General features: G+C 39.0%; 1 protein-coding gene across 1 annotated transcript; it reads right to left on the bottom strand.

Moving 5' to 3' along the window:
• Nucleotides 1–193: 193 nt before the first annotated feature.
• Nucleotides 194–21,568, bottom strand: LOC129684134 (serine/threonine-protein phosphatase 4 regulatory subunit 3B; the record flags this gene model as incomplete). Its single annotated transcript, XM_055617206.1, is given in 5 exon segments — nucleotides 194–271; nucleotides 5,747–6,370; nucleotides 8,053–8,151; nucleotides 19,753–19,808; nucleotides 20,805–21,568. Coding segments are annotated over 5 exon segments (999 nt in total), but the record flags the coding sequence as incomplete, so codon positions are not given.
• Between the last annotated feature and the right edge of the window lie 1,275 nt (nucleotides 21,569–22,843).

The raw sequence follows: 22,843 nt of genomic DNA on the forward strand, positions 1-22,843 counted from the left end.
CACACACACACACACACACACACACACACACACACACACACACACACCTATATATCTATCTATATCTATATCTATCTACTACTATAAAAAATATTTGTAGTTCTGGCCTTGGGGGAGAAACAATGACACATCTTAAAAGAGTTTTCTAAAATATGTAAAAACAAATTTTAGAAACTATGAATAAATAACTTACCAACTCACGCCGTTTATCATCATCTGTGGCCTCATCTGTTAATTGTGCAAAAACTTCAGACAAAAACTTCTCATCTTCCTGCATGAGAAGAAATAATGGCTATGAAATATTAACAAAGTATTGTTACATCATGGATATGCCTTACACAAAGTATAGGAAAAACATTCAAAAAGCATTTTCATCATGAAACCTAAAGTTTGAGGATATATTTTTAGCTTTCTGAAACCTAGAAATACTACTTCAGTTATCTATCAATACATACTTAACTAGAAATCTCACCACACAAGACTAGGCCAAACAAACAGGAGCTCTAGAGTTAGAACAGTGAATTCCTTTACTTTTCTTTCTGATAGCTTTTCTAACCCAGTTTTTATTTACTCACTTTAAACACAATTCAAATAAACCCGAGGCTCTCACTGTCAGTTCATATAGTGCCAGAAGGACAAGCACAAGGCGGGGCACAAGCACAGCAGGGAAGGGAGCTGGGTTACGGCAGCAGGTACAAAGGTAAATAAAGTAACAAATCACTATGGTAGCTGCATTCTAATGACCTGGAGTATTAAAAGACAGGCGTTAGTTTCCTTACGTGCTCATTAAAAGAACACATAGAGCCAAGGGTCAAACCCAAGGCTTGCGCACGCTGGTCAAGTAACCTACTACTGAACTACGGCCCCAGACCAAGTATGCATCTATTTTTATAACCCTTTTTATTTTCATTATACATTTGATTGATGAATTTTTTATATAAATTTGTATGTCTAAAATGTAGGAGGTTTACATCATAACTCATTGTTTTAGTGAAGCAAGTAACCTTCAGCTTAACCTATATTTTCTACAATAAAAAAAATTACAAAGTAAAAAATTACATAATATTGAAATCCACTTTAGATATTTGCTAAAACAACAACAACAAAACCCAGCTACTAAAATTATGGTGCTTTTAAGGTTTCATTATATTTTCAAAACCCTTCTCTGTGAATTGTAATTTCTATTAATTTAAATTAACATGTTCTAAAATATTCATAATAGTAATATTTCTGACAGATAGTAAAATCAAATCACCAGACATAAAAGATGTTTTCAATTATCTGTACTTAAAAAATATAGCTCATACATTAACGAAGGGTCTCACACTGAAATAAAGTAGAAGACATATCTGAAGATATATGCGACTTAAAGCCACTGGTTAGAAAGCAGCACATCAATGGCAAGTACTCAAAGTATAAAGAGATGCAATAGGGTTTTAAAGTAGTCTGAATTGGAATGGCACTTCTCTGTGTATTTCATTGACTCCTTTTATATAGTATATATCATGGTTTGATATATTCAGAGAAAAAGATTTCAAAACCCACCTCTATGAAATGTAATTTCCATTACTTCAGGTGGCTTGTTCTAAAAATATTATAATTTAGTATCTGTCATTATTTATTTCCCCCATTCTTACCTTTTTTTTTTTCTTCCCACATATCTCCCAGATTAAATTTTCATTCTTTCCTCCCATTTTTTAAAACTTTTTGGAGTATTTTTTAAGAAGATTTATTTATTATGTATACAGTGTTCTGTCTGCATGTACTCTGCACACCAGATCCCACTATAGATGGTTGTGAGCCACCCATGTGGTTGCTGGGAATTGAACTCAGGACCTCTGGGAGAGTACCCTGTGCTCTTAACCTCTGAGCCATCTCTCCAGCTCTAATTTTTCAGAATATTTTCAAAGGAGAAAGTTCCAATGTCTTGATAAATACAATTTTTCCCTAAATTCTTTGTACACTAACACTTGTAAGGTGACAGTCATAACTGCAAAAACTATTTATTCATAAAAGCAATCTCAAGTACGTTCATTAGGAGAATGCTTTCGGATTCCCAGTATATTTTTCCAATTCATAGTATCATTTTCCTGATTTCTTTAAGGTACAAAGTATTATGTTCCAGAGTACATATTAGGAAGAAAATAATAGATAACTTAAAGCTCATAGTTGGAATGCTTTTTTTCTAAGTCTTTCTCTAACTCTTTAAAATAATCACATTAGATCATGAAAAATTTTCTTTTCTGTGAGTTTTAAAAGCTTTTTTTTTTTTTTTTTTTAATAAGACATAAATGTCACAGTCTATCTGACTACTTTTCTAAACAAAACTGTGGGGAAGAGGTTCTAAATCAGGGCTGGGACGTAGCTTACTGGCAGACTGTATTTCTAACCATGAAATTAAAACTTAGCACCACAAACAAAAATAAGAACAAAACAGAAGTATATATCAAACTCTTTTCTTCATAGTAATGTAAAAACAGGTAAAACAAAGATAATTATCTTTTTAGAAACATGCAAATGGCGTCAGGCTTTTTACAGCACTACTTGGAGACTGTCCCGTCCAATTTTAGATTTTAGGAGATAGGTTATCTCAAGTTAGTGAGTGGCAGAAATGGAGTTAGGAACCAGGTATCTTGGGTAAATGGCTTTTAAAAAGTTACGTGGCACTGGTGAGAGGGCTCAGCAAGTAAGGGTGTGCTCTGCACTGCCGAGGCCAGTTTAGCTGCCATTCACCTCAGGCGACTAATTACTTATAACTCCTGCTTCCAAGGGATTCCATACCCCATTCTGACCTTTACTGAACATTATACTCATATTCACAAACCCATATATAGACACACATATACATAGAATTACAAAAACAGTAAAATCTTAACAATAAAGTTACTCTTACATATTCTTACATTCAAGCTATTGGCAGCAGTCACAATCTGGAAAGGACCAAATGATAATGAAATGGGTCTAAAACACTTCCTGCATGCTTTTAAAAGGCATCTGAAGGCAGGTGTGGTGGCATCTGCCTTTAATCCGAGCACTTAAGTAAGTTTACATAACCTATTTAAAGTACTTTTTGATAACTAACCCAACTGGGTATTCTCTATCTGTTCTACTTCATTTTGGTTCAATGAGATACAATGTGTACAGTCTCATTTGCCTTATTTAACTCAGGCAACATATTAAGACTCAGTTTTAAAAAGACAGAGGTACACACACTGCATAGCTAGAATGGTATCTGGAAACATCTAGTATCTGGAACTAGGCTTTAGAAAATAAGCAGTCAGCACTCCTATGCATGCATGTGCCAGGACATGCCTGCATCCATGTGTGCACACAGGTACAAGTGAAAAGAACAGAAACCAACTTCTAAGGAGGCTTACAGTTTTTTTCCTCCTCTTACACTTTTCAAACTAGATTTCAGTGTCACTATAGGCATATGAAAATAATTAAGCGGTAAACCCTAGACAAACAGCAGAAACAGCAGAAAGTCATGAAGCCAGCACAGCTGTTTGACACAGTTCTAGCAAAGCTGAGTCAAATGCCATGATCGTTGTCATTCTGTTTCTCACTTTCAGTTTTTGGTCTCTGTGTGTTGCATTCTTGGGGACTTTTTATATTATGAGTCATTTTATGTCTTTTTAGGAAAGTCACTATCCCTTCTGCTTTTAGGGAAGAAATTCTACTTGGCCGATTTGGAAAGCTTCCTTATGCCCTCCCTGGTAAGTGTAATAAGCAGTGAGCTAGAAATTTCTAATTAAGGCAGGCCGTTACTCCAGGAATTTTCTCGGGGTATCTGCCCCTAAGCAAACTCAAATAGTGCAATGTAAAGACAGCTGTCAGACTCTGATTGGTGAGTTAGCAAGAGTCAAGGCCTCTTTACAGTGTGCTCACAGCTCTCTGAAAATGCACTTTAAAGATAGGGGGGTCATACACGGTATGACCTCTGAAGGAGGTCAAATACACTTCTGAAGGAACAGAACTATCAATAAATAAGATCTTTATAGCATAGATGATGAAATGATATAGTAAAAGGAGTTAGGTATTAGTATTTGCTAGTCCTAAAAAGATTGGTTCATGGGTATTTTCTGTTTGTCTGGAGTGTTTTAAAAGTATAAATACTGCCAGCCTAAAAAGCAGACTGTTATATAACAAATGTGTTAACTTTGATGGAGACATTCTTTAGATTCTTTGAATTGGAATTATAGAGCTAATAATAAAAATAAAATCTGTTTTATTTGTACTTTCTAATTGTGACCGAACTTATGACCCTGGACATGTAATGAAAAGTCAAACACATGTCCAGTGACAAAATGGTATCATCTGTATTTTTTGGATAATCATTAGTCTGTCTTTGTTCTGTGAAACATGTATAAATAAAGAAGCAACCTGATTGCTAGTCCCGCAGAGCAGCATGATTCTCCTGACCATTGTACCTGACTCATTCCTCTCTCACTGACTCCTTACCTCCTCTCCTGCCACTATGTCAATAGGGAGGGGCTGGCCATGGGCAAGATAGTTTAAAATTAATAACAATTTCACAAAATGCACCTCATAGATCATACATAAACAAAAATTTCTTGGCTAGCTATGGTAACGTAAGCACTGAGAAGGCAGAGGCAGGTGGATTATTAAGAGTTCAAAGCCAGTGTAGTCAAACTAGTAAGTTTCAGATCACATCCACCAAGCCTTATAAAAACAGAACAAAACAAAACAAAAAAAAACCCAACCCTCCAAAAAAACCCTAAACAAAATAAAATTCCTTTAAAGCATTGCTTTATATCAGATTTCACAAACAGAAATTTAAAAAATATGAAAAATGATATAAAAAATTTACAAATATTTACAGATTAATTTACATAACTTATTTAAACTATTTTTGGCAGTACTAGGGACTGAATCAGAGCCTTGCACATAAAAGACAAGTACTCTATCACTGAGCTATATCTCTAGACTTTATTTTTCCAAGATAAAAAAAGTTACGATTTACTATTGTGGGTTTGGAAACCATTCTCAAGTCAAGCAAGCATTTGAAAGCTCCATCTGAGAAGCTGACATCCTTTACATTAACTCCACATTATGACTCCATTTCCAGTTTCCTGATGCTGACGTTTTGTCTACAAGTAAAACAGCATCCTGGAATGTACAGTAGGTAACATCATTGAAATCAAGAAGCTAAGGGAGAAAAGTCATGAGTTCAAGGCCAGCCAAACAACAACATAAAGAAACCAGCAAAAAAATATAGATCCCACTTAATATAATAGAAACCCAATATGTACTTTAACTTTCTTTATACCCACTACTGAAGAATAATGAAAAATTGATAGGTAGGGTCAGGAGTGGTACAAGTGTGTAATCCCAGTAATTAGGAGTTATTCTCAGCTACACCGCGAGTTGAAGGTCAGTCTGGGTTTCATGAGACCCAGGGCCTGTGAGATGGTTCAGTGGGGTAAAGGCACTTACTGCTAGGCCTACTGACCTAAATTCAATCCATGGAACCGACATGTTAGAAGGACAGAAGCAACTCCTACCAGCTGTCCTCTGACATGCACACCACATACACAAATACAGTAAATGTAATAAAAAAGTACCTTATAGTAAAACTTATTCTTTGTAAGCAAACAAAAAAAACCCACAAGACAGTCATGTTTTCTATGGTTGACAGAATATTTAAGTAAACAAACCTTTATCACCAGCTTAAATTATTAGGAACAAGACACTTGAAAATAATTATGGGAAATAATTTACTTACCTGCAGCATGCTGACTATTTCAACTTTATTGAAGAAAATGAAAGATGTCAGAGTAGAAAGGAAATTCTCCTCAAAAACAGATGGTGTTGGCAGAATGATGTCCTGAATGTACTGTACCCTGTAAGTCTGATGTATCTTCTGCCTTAGCTCTGAGTCTGTGATTGGAATAACTTCCTTAAACTTTGCAGTTTTGGTCAAGAATTCTCTATGTCTTTTTGGCTGGGCCAAAGCAGGATCATATTCAAGGCATCCCACGACATCCATGATACACTCATCAGAAAACATTACCTCAAAAAGAGTTGCCTTATTTAGGAATAAGATTCCTCTAATAATTTCATACAAATGGTGTAAGCCTTCAGTGTTTTCTAGGTTCTCACAAGCTTGGAACAGCTGCAGCAGTTTTTTGATATAGCCTTCATTTTCCAAGGCCAGAGCCAGCTTTTCCCTACGGATAGGTGAGGAAAGAACTGAGGTAACTAAGTCAGCAATCTCTTCAAGTTTACTGAGTTCACATGTGGGCAGGTCAATTAGATGACTAGTTTCTGGCATTTCTTCAAACCGCTCTTCTTCTGATTCATCAATGAGGTCCTGTGTGACTTCTACTGATGGATCCTTACCTTGAACCTAAAAATACCCAAGTACAGCTGGTTATCTTAAAATACAAAGTAACTTAATACTCTGGAATCAAATCACCGACCAATGAATTTAAGTAAAAATACCTTGAGCACTGAGCACAGTAGTTTACCTGAAACCTCAGTGCTTGAGAGGCTAAGGCAATAGAATCGGGCATTCAAGACCAGTGTAGTTCAGAAAATGACATTCTCAGGGCTGGGGCAATGACTCACTTGGTAAAACACTTGCCATACAAGCCTAAGGACCCCAACTCAACAGAATCCCCAGAAGCCAGCAAATGCGGGACATGAGGGGTACACTTGTTCATAATCCCACTGTGGGGAGAAGACAAGTGGAAAGGAGAGATGACAACAGAGGGCAAAGGAATGACTAGAAGACTATGTAATAAGAGAACCCCAATGCTGTGTGTCTCAAACACTAAGAGCAAGAAATAATACTGGCACAGTTACACCAGATGCCTGAAAGCATAGAACCTTACTTATCAAGGCTATCTCTCCTTCTAGAACCTGACAAAGGCAAAAGGGAGCCTTGTAAACTCTGTGAGTGACACTGCTCTGTGACGTTCCATCATATAAGGTGATGATGAACTGGAATAGATGACCAGCAATATTTCATTATCTACAGACCCTTACTTTTTAGTTAAAATCTGCAATACTGATAAACAAATATATTGGGAAATTAAACTAAAGTTTCTTGAGGATGTAATGCCAAAAGAAAATGACTGGCCTGGAAAAGACATAGATTTGCTAATTTCTTTCTTTCGTTTTTGAGACAGGGCTTCTCTTAGTAGTCTTGGCTGGTCTGGAATGTCTATGTAAACCAGGCTAGCCTCTACCTTCTCAGCACTGGGATTAAAGATGTGTGCTACCATTTCTGACCTTTTTTAAAAGCAACTTTCCTCTCGTCCTTTTTGGTGGTGTTGTGTGTACATGTGTGTGTACAAAAACCACCTAAGATGACACGGAGACCTGAGTGGTGCAATGGGGCATCAAGGGAAAAGAAAATGGGCATTACGGAAAAGCTCAGATCTAAAACTGAGCATGGGTTTTGGATAATAATAATGCTTAATATTAGAGTATTAACTGCAACTAATGTTCCATATTAATGTGAGGTGCTAATCTGGCTGCATTATGTGCAGCTAAGGGCAGGAGTTGCCTGGGAGGGAGCTATAGAAGAACACTACACTGCTCAGTACATTCCCCATTCCCCTTTTGAGACAGGGTCTCATTGCTTAGGCTGACCTTAAACTTTAATGAAGCTGAGAATTTAGACTTTTGATCCTCCTGTCTTTACCTCCTGATTGCTGGGATTATAGGTGTTCGCCACTATGCCAGGCTTAACCAGCGCTGGAGCTAAAGCCAGGTCTCTAGTATACTGGGTAAGCACTCTACCAATTGAATTACATTCACATTAAAAATTATAATGTTGTTGCTGCTCCTAATTTTAAGTAAAATAATAAGTTACAATAAACAATAAAAATCCAAGACTGAGGATATAGGTCAGTGTCAGAGCACTTCATCCCTAGCACCAGAAATACACACATAAACATCCATGTTAAGTATTAAAATCTTAACCTATTATCTTCCCATAGTTTAATAGATACTTCTGAAGTGAAAAGAAAAACAATAAATAATGCATATAATATTTATAAAGATATAAAAGGAAAACCTTACTTGACAAATTTTTTCCCAAATCTCATCACAGCCAGCTTTTTCTTGAAAACTTAGAGCCAGATCATAGTTTTCAGCTTCTGACCAAACAATTAAAGTATCCTGTTGAAAAAATAAAAATATGTCTCATTATCACACTACAAAATATAAACAAAAGTTGGGAGACACACTACAAAATATAAACAAAAGTTGGGAGAATTGGCATTTAAAGTACATAAAGTACATCTATAAAGTATTTTTTATACTATGACGTATTTTGCTGTGCCTTTAAAGTTTTTTGTTACATATTCCCATTGAAAGAGAAGCTTTGGTATTAAAGATAACACAGCAATTTTCTAAAAAGCTCAAGTGGGTTAGTAAGCTCTAGGTAACCGTTCTTAATCCTTCTTGAGCAAGACTGTAGACCCTCCCAACCATCCACTTTGCTGTCTGGAAAGTCAGCCATTCCATTCATCAACTTACATTGCCTACCTTTCTTTTTAACTAATTATCAGCTGAGTAAAAGCATGCTTCAGACAAATTTAGGTTTAACCCTACTTTGACATTTATATAAAAGTTTATTTTAAAAAAATAAAAAAATAGTTAAGAGTTTATTTTTATTTTGTGTGTGAACGCTTGCATGTTTGGTGTTTTGAATGGTAAATGTGTCCCACAGCCTGTGACATTTGAATACCTGGTGCCCAGTAGGTGGTGTTTGGGAAGGCTTAGGAAGTACGGCCTTTCTGGTATCGGGTGCAGGCTTTAAGGGTTCCAATGCCTGCTTCATTCCCAGTTTGTTCTGTTTGTGGCTGAAAACATGAGCCCTGAGCTCTCAGAGCTGTTCTTCCTCCCAAGTCTGTCTGCTGCCATGACTCCCCACTGTAACAGTGAGCGACTCATTACTCTGGGAACTATATGTCCAAATAAACCCTTTTGTAAGTTGCTTTTTATCACAGAAATAGAAAGGTGACTAATACAGATTCTGCTACCAGAGAATGGATTACTACTGTAAAGAAACCGATCATGTGAGCATATTTTTTAGAAGAATATAGAAGAATTTGGGGGATGGACTAGAAAAAGTTACTGCTGTAAGCAGAGCTTTATGGACCATCATAGTAGGTGCTTGACAGAGTAATGCTGAGAGCTATGTGGACTGTGGAGGCCTGGTTAAGAAATTTCAGAAGGAAACAATATTAACTGGGCTAGAGACCAGTCTTGTAATATTTTGGTAAAGTGTGGTTGCTTTCTATCCTTGTCCTGAGAACATGTCTGATGCTAAATATGCCTGACGTATTGAACTATGATGCTCCCACCAACCCCCTGAGATTTCAAGCCTAATAACTAATATTGACGCTATGACATGGTTATTAGTAACATTCTCATGCAAGAATACAATGAAAAAGGCTAAATGGGTTAAAAAGAATTACAGAACTTAGTGTTGGAAAAGAAAAAGAGCACTAAGAAACTCAATGTTGTACAAGACTTCCCCTAAAAGGAAAAAGGATCTTAAGGTGAAGCTTGTCCTACACTGGAATAAAAGGAAGGCTGCTGCTGTCAATGTCATTACTTTTCTGTTGCTCTGAAGAGAATCACAACTAACGCAACTTATAAAAGAAAGCATTTACTTGGGGCTCATGGTTCCATAGCATAGTAGTAGAGTTTATGGTCATCATAGGGGGCAGGCATGGTGCTAGATAGAGTAGCAGTGAAGGCTTACATTTGATCCATGAACACGCGACAGAAAGAGAGCTAACTACAATAAAGTGGACTTTTGAAACCAAATCTTTAAGTATATGCATATGGTATCTATGGGCACCATTCTCATTCAAACCACTACAGGTGGGCCCTACCCACCTTTTTCTTTTTCCTTTTTTAGTCCCAGAAACAACAAACAAAAGGTTCTACAAATATGATTGTGGAGCTCCACCTCAAATTGACAGCTGATCTTGGCAGTGTTACGTGCATGATGCTGGCTTTAGTGTCATGAAGGATACAAGAGTAAATACAGCCATAAAATCTGTGGTTTTAAAAAGCCACTGAGGGCTGGTGTGTGATAGGGGATTTCCTGCATGGAACCCCTGAGAGGTCACTGAATGAAGTTCTAGAAGTGAATCCTGAGTTGTGTTAGAGACCTGCTCCTCAATGTTGAAATTGCTAGAAATATGGGATATCGGACAAGGAAAGTTGCACACAGAGAGGAACCAGCCCAAGAGCAGCAGTGAGCAAAACTGGAGAGGGGAGGCCACTTAAGCCCTTTGACATCAGACATGAGCTACACAGTGTTTTAGCTTGCCTTGATCCAGAATTTTTTCCCTAAGCTACCAATCCTCCCTCCTTTTGGAGTGATCCTATATATTCTATGCCATTTCAAGGTGAAAGCATGTAATTTGCTTTTTGATTTTACAGGGAGTTGCAGTTAAGAATTTGCTTTGAATCTCAGAAGAGACTCTGAACTTGAAAAAAGTGCTCAAACTATAAAAGACTAGGGAATTTTAAGTTGGACTAAATGCATTTTGCATTACGGTAGGGCCTAGAGAGTATGAGTGCTAGAGACCAGAATGTGGTCCCTGATGGTCTCTGGCATTTGAATATTGGTGCTATATGGGGAGGCTGAGAAAGTGTGGTCCATCAGCAGTTGCAGAAAGAATAACCTAAGATTTATTCTTCATAGATTATCCTCAATTCTGCCCCTACCTTTAAAAGATTAGGTTGTCAAACTCTGTAATAAGAAACTACAACTTAGACTTTAATTAAAACACACACATACACACAATCAAACAATAATCTAACAAAATGAACAATGTTGTTTTGGATACAAAGTAAAATTTTACTTTAAAAATATAGGGGAAACCAGCATGGTGATGCAAGCCTTTGATCTCAGCACTTGGGAGGCAGAGGTCAGCAGATCTCTGTGAATTTTAAGGCCAGCCTGGTCTACATAATGAGAAGCTGTGTCAATAAATTAATTAAATTAAAAAAAAAGACAAATGTGGCTGGGGATGTAGCTCAGTTGGTAGAATGTCGAGCATGCATGAAGCCCTGGATTGGACCCCCTGGTACCATGCTGTCTTAGCTATTTTTCTGTTGGTATGATAAACTACATATCCAAAACAACGGGAAAAAGAGAGTTAATTTCCATGACTCAGCTTGTGTCAAGTTGGCAAAAACTAACCAGCATACACATAAGCTGGGTGAGCCTGCAATCCCAGCACTTGAGAGATGGAAGGCAGATCAATAGTCAAGGTGATGCTTGGTTACATTAGTTTGATGGTAGGTTTACCCACACTGCTCAAAAACCAAACCAGGCAAGCACCGCCCAACAACAAACCAAAAACACAATCCATAAGGACATACATAGATTTTTTAAAATTTATTTTTATTTTATGTGTATGAATATTTTGTCTGCATGCACATATGTCCATTACAAGTGTCTCTGGTGCCTACAGAAGCCAGAAGAAGGCATTAGATTCCCAGCATCTAGAGTTAGAAATAGCTCTGAACTGTCATGTGGATGTTGGGAACCAAACCTGGGTTCTCATCAAAGTGCTTTTAATCACTAAATCCCAGTCCCAACAAAATATATTTATTAACCATTCATCTGACTAGTACTTAGAAATATTATGACTTGGTATTAAATATAATGCTCAACCAAGAAGGGGTGGCACACACCTTTAATACCAGCACTCAGGAGGCAGAGGAACGCAGATCTCTGAGTTTGAGCCCAGCCTGGCATACATGACACGTTCTAGGACAGTCAGTTACACAGAGAAATCCTGTCTTGAAAAACAAACAAAAGAAATATAAAGTTCAGTAGCTGAACACTTGTTAGAATGTGTAAGGCCCCGAGTTCAATGCTCAGTACTGTAAAACAAAAATGTTTTAGATGTAATCAGTAAATAAAGAATGACCTCTAACTAATCCAGGTCTTAATTTCAACTTTTTATTTGTATGCGCATGCCAAAAGTTGGCCTCATGTTTTCCTCAGTTATTCCCACCTTTTTCTAGAAGGGTATCTGGTTGGTACAGATAAGAGCAGCTGGCCAGCAAACCCTAGGGAGTGGTCTCTAACCCTCTTCCTAGCACTGAGATTCCAGCACGGACCACCATGTTTGCCTTTTTACATGGGTTGCAAAGATCAAACTTAAGTTCTTCATGTGTACAGGAAGTACTTTATCAGTTGACCCATCTTCCCAAACCCTCAATGCAATCTTTTTTCTTTGCTGTATATTCAACTAACAGCTGTAAATTTTGTTCTACCTTCTTCCAGACTATATACCTTAAAAGGGAAATTTGCCACCAAAATTATTTCAAAATTTATTAGGTGCTTCATTCAGCTGCTTAAAACACCCAAAGCTGTGTTTTCAAATCTCTTTTAAAAACTAGTGCAAGTGGGTGTGTAGAGAGAGAGCTCAGCAGTTCAGAGCACTTTTGCTACTGCAGAAGACCAGAGTTTGGTTTCCAGCACCCGTACGTGGGGCAGCTCATAAGTGCCTGTAACTCTAGCTATAGGGATCTGATACCCTCTTCGGTCTTCTGCAATACCTGCACCCATGTGCACGTACATACAGACACATACACACTGTGTACACACACCCACACCCCAATCTTGGCAGGAGGAAACTTACCTAGAAAAGTTCTAGAGATCAAAGCAGAGTTGCTGCAGCCAGGCCCAGTTAAAGCATTTGAGCATCTACTCAGCTTTTCCATGTAACGGCTTCATGAATAGTACTCTCCAAAACATTGATCATATGCCTAAAGTTTACTAAATATTTTATATACACCTTTAACCTCAGCACTGGGGAGGCAGAGGTACGTAGATTTTTGTGGCTTTGAGTCTATACACTGAGATTTAGGCCAACCAGGGCTACACAGTGAGACCCTTTCTCCAAACAATGACTTCATACAACACACACATAAGAAACAAAAGGATTATATAAAAATAAAATAAGAAAAATGTTTAATGTTCGAATGGTTGTTTAATATTAACAATCAGTCTTTAGAACTACTTAGACACAGTAAACCTGCAAATGGTGGTAAACAGTTAAAATATCTTTTAACAACTAAAACTTCTGTGGAGTGCTAACTTCTTGTCAGAGTTCTGTCACATCACTGGTTGCTAACCCAAGTCTGAATGCCAGTTTGGTCACTATCTTCTTAATTTCTGTTGATACCGTTTTCAACTGTTTTACCTGATCTGTTTTGTTAGGGTTAGGACAGTCAGGCAACAAAACTGAAATTTGAGCAAACTTTTTGGAGAAATGTTACTTTTTGCTTAGAAATGCCACATAGATTTTAGGACCCCACTACTGGATGTTCTAGACATCAACTACAACAATCTCCTTTTGAGAAAACCAGTACAGAAGCAGGTTTCTTCTCAAATCCTCATGTAGGGCAAAAGAGGTGGCTCTGTGGTTAGGAGCACAGACCTGAGATTGGTGCCCAGCCCCTATCTAAGCCGGGCAGCTCATATGCACCTATAACTCCAACTCCAGAGGAAGCCAATACTTCTGACCCCCATCACCTTCACTCATGTGCACATGCCCCTGCCTGCTGCCCCCTAAATAAGCAAATAAATCTTTAAACTCAAGCTCCATACTACACATTCCAGTTTGTATTACCACTACAACTGCCGAATAAAATCCATATTGGTTATGCAGGTATCTAAGGCCCAAATAATTTTGACTCTGACTTTCTAAAAAATATGTGCAGGTAAAACAACAAAAATCTGATTAAAGTAACTGAGTGCCCTTTCATCATCAATTTCCTTCTTGCCTCTCTTTTCCCTTGCTTTTGTTTATGTTTTTATTTTATTTTTTTAGAGTAAGGAGTCTCACTGTGTGACTCTGGATGGCCTGAAACTCAGTATGTAGACCAGACTGGCTTCAATACACCTATGTATTCCACTTGCCTTTGCTTCCCAAGTGCTAGAAATAAAGTTGTAGGCCACCACAACTTACAAGGAATCTTTTTTTTTTTATACCCAGTACTTTATTCCTCCCATAACTGACTTTGAAGCCTAACAGTCAGCATTCTAAATTTTACTGAAGTACTGTATTTCAATTAAGGCACTTACAACTGGGCCTATTGGCACAAACCTATAAACTGTTACTGAGAAGTGTGAGGCAGGATGACTCCAAGTTGAGTCTGCCTGGGCAATGCAATGAGTTTAAGGTCAGTCCTAGCAACTTAGCAAGTCTCTGTCTCAAAGCTAAAAATGGGTTTGAGATGTCATTCAATGATAGCTTTTGCCTAGCATGTCTCGTGAGGTCCTGGGGTTAGTCACCTCAAAGAAATAACAAGAACACCTAATGACACAGGGCGAAGGGTGCAAGTCAGCAGCACAGCACTTGCCTAGCCTGTATGCGACCCTGGACTTAATTTCTCAGCAATGCAAATATACTGTAGCCTTTTTCTTCCTATTATCAAGGCCTAATCCTTCATCAACACAAACTTTCACCTCTACCCTCAAAATCCACTTAATTTTCTCTGTGTCTTGCCTTCTCTGAATGGATCATTCACGGCCAGCTACACAGTGGAAGAGATCATGCTAGCCTTTGTACATTAAAGTAAAAACCTTTAAGACCTTCAAAAAAATCCTTCCAGGGATTTGAGATGTTACACTGGCTGCTCTTCCAGAGTACCAGGGTTCAACTCAGCACTCACAAGGCAGCTCACAACCACCTTTCAAGTCCAGACCTAGGTGATCTGATTTTCTCTTCTGGTCTCCGAGAGTGCCGCACACATGTGGTGCCCAGACATACATGCAGGCAAAACACTCACACATTAAAAAAAAAAAAAATAATCATTGAAATCCATCTGTCTCTTGACCCCCTAATTCAATTGCCTATTTGGACTACAGAGCGACCCAACCCCAAATATTCTTATGTTTATTGCCTTTCATCAGCACTCACAGACTGATACATATTTTGGACCATGTCATTATTTAGTTTCTTGGAGGGGAGAGTGCAAACAGAGTCCCCTGCTACTAAAAATTTGAGGAAATCACAGTGGCCAGCACATCTGGAGTGCAATGGATATGTTTTATCCCAAGAAAACCAACTCTGTGATCATGGTATCCCCCCTGCCAGGTAATTTAAAAACTCTTCCTAAAACCGGGCAGTTAGGTCAGTGGCAGAGTAGTAATTAGCACCTGAAAGATGCTGGATTTGACCTACCCCCTCCCCAGCCCCGCACTATAAACAGAATCCAAAACAAGTCAAGTCTTCCAAAAATTTCAAACTTATTTTAAAAAACAAACCCTAAAGAGGGTTAGGGTCGGGCCATAAACAACCACCTACTAAGTACTAGGTCACATAGTTCTGCAAAGCTGTCTTAAGCTTTGTTCTGTCCATTAAGAGGATAGTCCCTTGCTGGAGCTAAAAGTTCATTTTGTTTCTTAAATGAGGATCTGCTTTACTAACAACTCAAACCCTACCACTAGCTCCAGATGTCTAATATTAAGACTTCATTTATTTCATTTGCCTTAAAGCCTAAATTTTAAAAAAGGCCCAGAACAGCATGTGAGCTTATGAAATGGAGAGTATGTCTATACACTTCTGTTTACATAGGTATTACTGGAAGATAAGCTGTAAGAAAATGGGAAGGTGATATGCACAGTGGCTTACCCCTTTAATCCCAGCACTTGGGAGGCAGAGGCAGGCCCACCTTTGTGAGTGTGAGGCCAATTTGGTCTACATAGTGAATTCTAGGACTGCCAGAGACACTTAAGTGAAGTCTTGTTTCAAAAACTCAACCAACCAACAAATAACAGAGAGAGTGGTAATGAGGGCAACTGTTAGTGATACAAACCACATGGACTAAAGGTATGAGAGATGTCAGTACTTTTGAATGCCAACACATCGTAATTAAAAAAAAAAAAAAGCTTTGATAATCAAGCCTCAAAAGAAGAGACGAATGCAAGCCTGTTCAACTTCTCACTTTTTGGAAATAACTCACTTTCCTGGCCCGAAACACTAGGCAGTAATCGTAATAACAGTAACAACACAAAACAACTAATAAGACAGTACCTTGATTTCTTTTGATGTCTAATCACACATCATATTCTCTAGCAGTTTCTTTAAAACATACCAAAATTCTGCTTCAAGTCTATTTACCAAACTTTCATTTCTTGTATCACAATTATAACAAATGGGTTTCCCAATCAAAGCTCTTTTGTTCCACCACGCTCTTCTCATCCATTACTCATCATATTGTCAAAGTGGTTTCCTTAAACACAGTATCATTTTCACCATGTTAAGTCTCCAATAAAAATTTATAATGGCACACTTTTGTTTGGTACACCAAATTCTGAAACAAAAATACTTCTGCAAATAGACTTCCTCCAATTCAAGTAGATATATTATTGATTTCAGCAATCACCACCACTACCAAGAATGAAATTCTTATCGATCCTAGCTTCTAATACTTTTTCCTGTTTTCTACTGCCCACAACTGTGGAAAACAACTTTTCTGTGTACAATATTTTGTGCTGCAGTATATCAGCTTTGCGTTCCTATTCATAACCTATGTCCACAGGTTAAACCTTTCATGCATTTTCAGTGAGATCCAGGCAAAAATTCTTCCGTTAGCTATTTTGTCATTCTATTACTGTTTCACTGAGGTGAGGATTTATCTTTTAAACTCATAAACACAACTATGTTAACTATGCTATTATATCTCTGTAATTTTGAATTCTGAGTAAGTCAAGATCGGTAGGATTGGTTTTAAGTTACTTAAAAATCTGAAACATGTATCAGGCACAGCTTCATGCTGTACTGCAGAACCATTTTTTCCTCTTGTCGATGTGTTTCCTTAAGTGTATTGAGAAAATACATCTCATTTGACACTTTTCAGTACTAGACATAGTGGGGAAATACTGCGAATCACTGACAACCTTCTGCAATTCAGTTATTTGATACTTATTTGTTACTTAATTTAATAATTTAATAGTTATCTCTAAATTCATTCAACATATATATGTATTTTTTGTTTTTGTTTGTTTTCGGTTTTTTGAGACAGGGTTTCTTTGTGTAGCCTTGGCTGTCCTGGACTCGCTCACAAAGATCTGCTTGCCTCTGCCTCCCTGAGTACTGGCATTACATGCATGCGCCACCCCGCCTGACTTGGCTCACCATATTTTAACATAGTCAAATAGTCTATAAACAAGCCATTAAATTTTTTATTTAAAAAGCCATCTATGAATAACATATTTCTTTTAATTTTGGAAATAACTTTCTAGAATAATCTATTTAAAATCTCAAATGTTGAGAAATGTTGATAACGTGATAATTCTAATAAACATAAAAATGATACATCCAAGAATTCCAATTTGTATAACTTTGTAAAAAGTGCAAAGTGAGCAAGATTTTGGTTAAAATAGGAAAAAAATTTATATATTACAGAGGAACTAAATTTAACGTAACTTCAAAGGGCTCTATGGCTTCCACTGGAAAGGTCTTCTCAATTTAAGTAAAATTAAAGAAAATACAGGTGACTCCATTCACAATTTTCATTTCTGTATTCACAGCATGTGTTTCTATAGTCTTCTCATTACCAAAGAATTCTCTTACAAACCTTAGTAATGTGTTTATGATGTTATTTTTCTCCTATGCTTTGCATACTTAGTGTATAAAAAAAAAATTCAAATTTAGATGGAACTTGTTTTCTTTCTTTTCTTTTTTGGTTTTTCAAGGCTGGGTTTCTCTGTGTAGCTTTGGCTATCCTGGAACTCAGAGATCTGCTTACCTCTGCCTCCTGAGTCCTGGGATTAAAGGCATGTGCCACCACCGCCTGGCTTGGACCTAGTTTTCTAGAAAGTTAACATTATACATGAAAGTATGCTTCAAAATTCTTAAGTATTTAATGAACCACTGTATATTTTTAAAGTGCTGGAGTACTGCTTTACAGATAAGCCTCTATACAATATAATATTTTCAATAGGAATAGCAGCTCAAAGATCCCTTATACACGTCAAGTATTACAAGAAATGGGTAGGGAACTACCATTCATGACTTAGGAGTCACACTTATGAGCAAATGTTATCATTTTATATTCATATAGATAGGAGAAAAAAATGACAAAATAGTATTTCTCCACAAATGAGCAAAAAACTCCCAAGTAGCTATCTTGTAAAATTTAATGGAAACAAACAGCAACTATCTGTCTAGTTGAGTTAGGAATCATATTTATTTAAATGTCCTTAAACATATCTAAGATACAGAAAAACACTCAAATGTTCAAGACAAATGTTTTAATTGAATTCTTCACCAAAAGATAAACACATATAAAAATTGTCCAAGAGAAAAAAAGCTACCAGTTGAATATTAAAATACTCTGAAGAACTAAGAATGTACTGCATGCATAAAACAATTTACAATAAAATTTTTACTATTAATAAGCTTTACAAAAGATGTAATTTTATTTCTTCTGTGAAGTCTCTATAGCATCCAAATTCTTATACACCTTGAAGAAAGGTAGACTTGATGCTATAAATATAAACCTAAAATAATTTCTCTTTTTCTTCCAAAGTCTGTCATATGACTTTATTTGCATAACACACATTATACCACATAACATACACACACATACATACACACACACACACTAATCCAAATGACTCATAGGTATATATCAAACATCAGAATGTAATACAGAATTAAAAAAAAACCCACCTACATTAACACGAATAAATCTTCAAAGAAGTATGAAAATGCAAACTTTAGAATACATATAAAAGGATGGTATCAGTAGTGTAAAAGTTTAAAAACACAAAAGACTACATATTATTTACGGATACATACATATGTAGGAAAGGTATAAAAGGCATGTATACAGAATACACAACAATTTCAGTATAGGGTTACCATAGGGAGAATGGAGAATAGACAAAATGGGATAGATACAAAGGAGATTTTACCACTACCATGTTAAACATTACAAAAAGATTGAAGAAAATATATTATGTTAATATTGTCAAATATGATGGTGTTATAATATAATGGAGATTATTATATTATTTTCTACACTATTCAGTTTTGATAGCATTTCATAATAAGAATGAAAACATTCACAGGTAAAGAAAGGATGACTCAATGCTATCATCTTCATGTTAACCAATTAGAAATACGAAAACCAGGTTTCCTTTTCCAAAGTGACAATAAATATTAACAAAAAATGTTGCACAATTCCCAGTGTGTATATTTATAAAGCATCCATTGATTATATTAAAATGATATTAAAATATGCATACAATTAAACAACAGAACTTAAACGACACTTAATAAACTCTTTTCCTTGGTCAAAGAATCAATTTCACACCACAGACTTTCCTTGCTTTAAAAAGCATCCCTTTGAATTTTTTCTTAGTGGTAGTAACTGAACAATCTGAATCTTCTTTTAACCCATTTCTTTCAAATGTGACTCAGAACAAAAGGCTTAGTGCAGAGCATATAGCAGAGATATGGCTTACTTTAAAGAAGACCAAAGAATACACTGCATTCCAATACAAACAGAGGCTCAATTAAAAACAATTATTAAATTGCCAATATAAAAACTTTTTTTTTTTTTTTTTATTTTGAAACTCTCAACCTGAAAGGTAAATACACATGGTCTCTAATTTTAGTTACCACACTTTTTTCTTGTCTGGAAATATTCCCATCTTTGTCAGATTAATACTTCCTGGATCACAGATGAAGTCTTTCAAATTAAAGAGAAACAACTACTTGCCTGCTGTTTTTGATACGCAGTGTTTGGATTTATCTTTGACTCCAAGAGTAGAGATCCTGAAAGAGTTAAAAAAATGGAAGGCTCAAATTCAAGTGAAATCAATATTCAGACTATGAGATAGCTAAAATCAAACTTAAGGTCTAATTTATTATTTAAAGCCTAACTTTAACAAAAGCCGTTTCATTGCATTTCCTGTCAAACAAAACAAATCACAAGGGCCAGAGAGAGACTTACCAAAACATACTTGTTCTTTTCCTTTGACAATCAACAGAAATCCAGCATAACATAGAAATATGCCTCTGACGACTGCCCTAGGACATTCGCCAAAATAAATCTAAGATTGTTACTCTTCTATTACATGTATTAGCTGCTCCAATTGGGAAACTCGTGAGTACACGTAGTAGCCGTTTCATTATTTATGGCTGCCAGTTTTTAGTAATATTAAAATGCTTTCTATGAATTCTGCAACCAACAAAGACAACCTTACAGTCTGCTTTAGTTTTCTAACTTGCTCAATCACGGAACCCACTTTTTCACTCTCTGCAATGGCAGCCTGGGGGAGCAGGGAGATCAAAAAGTAAGGATGTGCTTCTGTGTGTATCGTGGAAACAGTCTTACTAACTCCCAAGAAAAAGTCCGTTTTAGTTTTCCCCAGCACGGGTCCCTTGGAACAACTGAAACGTATTTTTCTTTCTTTTTTTTGGCACTCAGAAAGTTTCACTAAATCTTTTATACCACACACATTCGCCCGACAAGCGGGTAGGGGGGTTGGCGTCTGATCTACTCATTTCCCACTCTTCACATTGTAAAGCTCTACAAGCGGGCAGGGATTGGAGGGGGAAGAGACAAATCCTTAATAGGGATGGAGGCGGAGAACTGCAGCTCACGTCTGACGGAGAGTAAATCCAGGCCCAGTGGTTTGTTTTTAACGTAGAGAAGGGCAGGCTCAAGACCCACGCGCGGTCCCGCTCTAGCGGTGCTCGTCCAGAGGACGGAGCCCGGAGCTTAAACCGAGGGCACTGTCCCCTACTGCACCGTTCCGATAGCCTTACCGTCGGACTCCGCACGAACCAGCAGCGACATCCCTTTGAGCTCCTCGACGTAAGTGGAGGAGACGTGCCCGGTGCCTCGGTCGTCCCACTGCCGGTCTTCGTTCAGGGTGTAGACCTTCACTCGCCGCCGTGTATCCGACATGGTGGCTGCCGGCCCCGCCGCCCCCGCCGCCGCCTCCTCGCTCGCCCCGCCGGCGCTCCTCACTCCTGAGAGCCGGTCGCGGCGGCCGCGGCGGCGGCAGCGGCGCCCGAGAGGCCCGCGTTTACCATGGCTCCAGAGGCTCAGCCGTGGGGAGGGGTGACGAGAGCCGCCGAGAGCCCTCTGCTCGTGGTCTCCGCCGCCCCTCCCGTCCCCCCTGCGCACACCCACCCCCCTTCCCTTCGCTCCCCGGGTCTCGCTCGCTCTCCCGCTGTCGCCGCCGCCGCCGCGGTCGCTACCACAGACCCGCCATCTTGTAATCCGACTCTCTCTGCCTTTCTCTTCCTCTTCCAGCAGGTTCGCACGGGCTGGTCTAGCAGGGGCTACGGCGGCCGACGAGGCCGACGCGCGGCACCGCCGACTCCGAACGCGCTTCCGGAGAGCCAGCCCTCGGCGCTCTCGCGAGGAGCACGCCACTGAGGCGACGCGCCTGGGAGGGACTTCCTGCTCTTCCGGCCCCGCCTCCTCGCTCGGGAATCTCACCTGGGTGGCCGTTCTCGCGAGCTTTGCTCCCTGCAAAGTGTCTGCAGCGGGTCGCTGCGGCGGTGGCGTTGCTGACTCGTTCGGCTCCGGGCCGGATGTCAGGCGTGTGGCGGGTGGTCAGCTCCAGGCTTGCTCCGAGGCTGGGGAGTCCGAGTGCTTGGACAGGACGGGCGGGGGCGGAGAATCCGCCTGGAAAGTGTTCCGCGGGCCCCGGGAGCAGTAGGCAGTGTTAGTGTTCCACGATCGCGTTGGCAGTTTTCTATTTCCCGCCAAAGCGTTCTTTGGTTGGCCTCGAGCGCCGGCCACGGAAAGGCTCCGTTTGCCCCTCAGGAAGCTGCGGGGCTCCGAGGGAGGCCGGCGGCCGAGACGGAGCAGCAGCCGGCGAGCGGCCGCCCACCCCTGCGGAGCTCTCGGCGCCCTGTGCCGCAGAATGAAGGGGCCCCGGAGCCGAGTCAGCGTTGCCCAGTGGGGGCGAAGCTCTCGCCAGGCCGCCTCCGTTCTCCCTATTCGGTCCCTCGCCTGGGCCAGCTCTCGGCTCTAACCTGAAAGTGAACGAGGGACAGGTGCACAAGGCGATCCCGTGGTGTATTTCGGGAATTGTAGTCATCACTAGGCTTGTCCACACTCTTCGCCTGTGCATTTAAAGTTGGGTCTTGCGTAAGTAGGCACTTGATTAAAAATAATTTCAAGTTTTGATTTACAATTGCTTTAAATGTGTAAGAGACCAAAAAAAAAAAAAAAATGAGCCTGGCTTGCTGCCACCTGCTTGTATCAACTGCACTTGGAATGGCTGAGACAGGAGGATCTCCTCGAGGTCCCGGATAGCTTAAGGTATGTACCAGGACTCTGCCTATGATACAGGGACCTGAATCGTAGTACGTAAGTGTCTGATGCGGCTATGATTGATATGAACAAAATGTACTTTGAGCTTGGGAAAATATAGTTTGTTTTGGAATGGCTATAGAAAGCTTTCCACAGTCCTTTTTTTTTTTTTCCCCAACGTTAGAAGACATCCCGGGGTTTGTTCTTCTTTTTCTGGGTTTCTTTTTGTTGCCTTGGCTGCCCTGGACTCTGTAGACGAGCCTGGCCCTGAACTTACAGAGATCCTCCTGTCTCTGCCTCCTAAACTTAAAGGCATGAGCCAACATGCCTGGCCCAGGGTTATTTCTAAGCATTTTTTTTTTTTTCCCATTGTCCACTCTTCAGAAGAAAAGGCCTTGGCAAGAGCACTGGACAGATCCTGGAAGTTCTTTATGACTGGAAGCTTCACGGTGCCCAGAGCTCTCTGCGGAGATAGTGGTTTTGGCTCCATTAATCGTATGGCCTTTTAGATGCAGGGACAGAAAACTAGAGCAGG

The sequence above is a fragment of the Psammomys obesus genome, unplaced genomic scaffold (assembly GCF_907164565.1).
Source record: "Psammomys obesus unplaced genomic scaffold, mPsaObe1.curated_primary_1811, whole genome shotgun sequence".
NCBI lineage: Eukaryota > Metazoa > Chordata > Mammalia > Rodentia > Muridae > Psammomys > Psammomys obesus.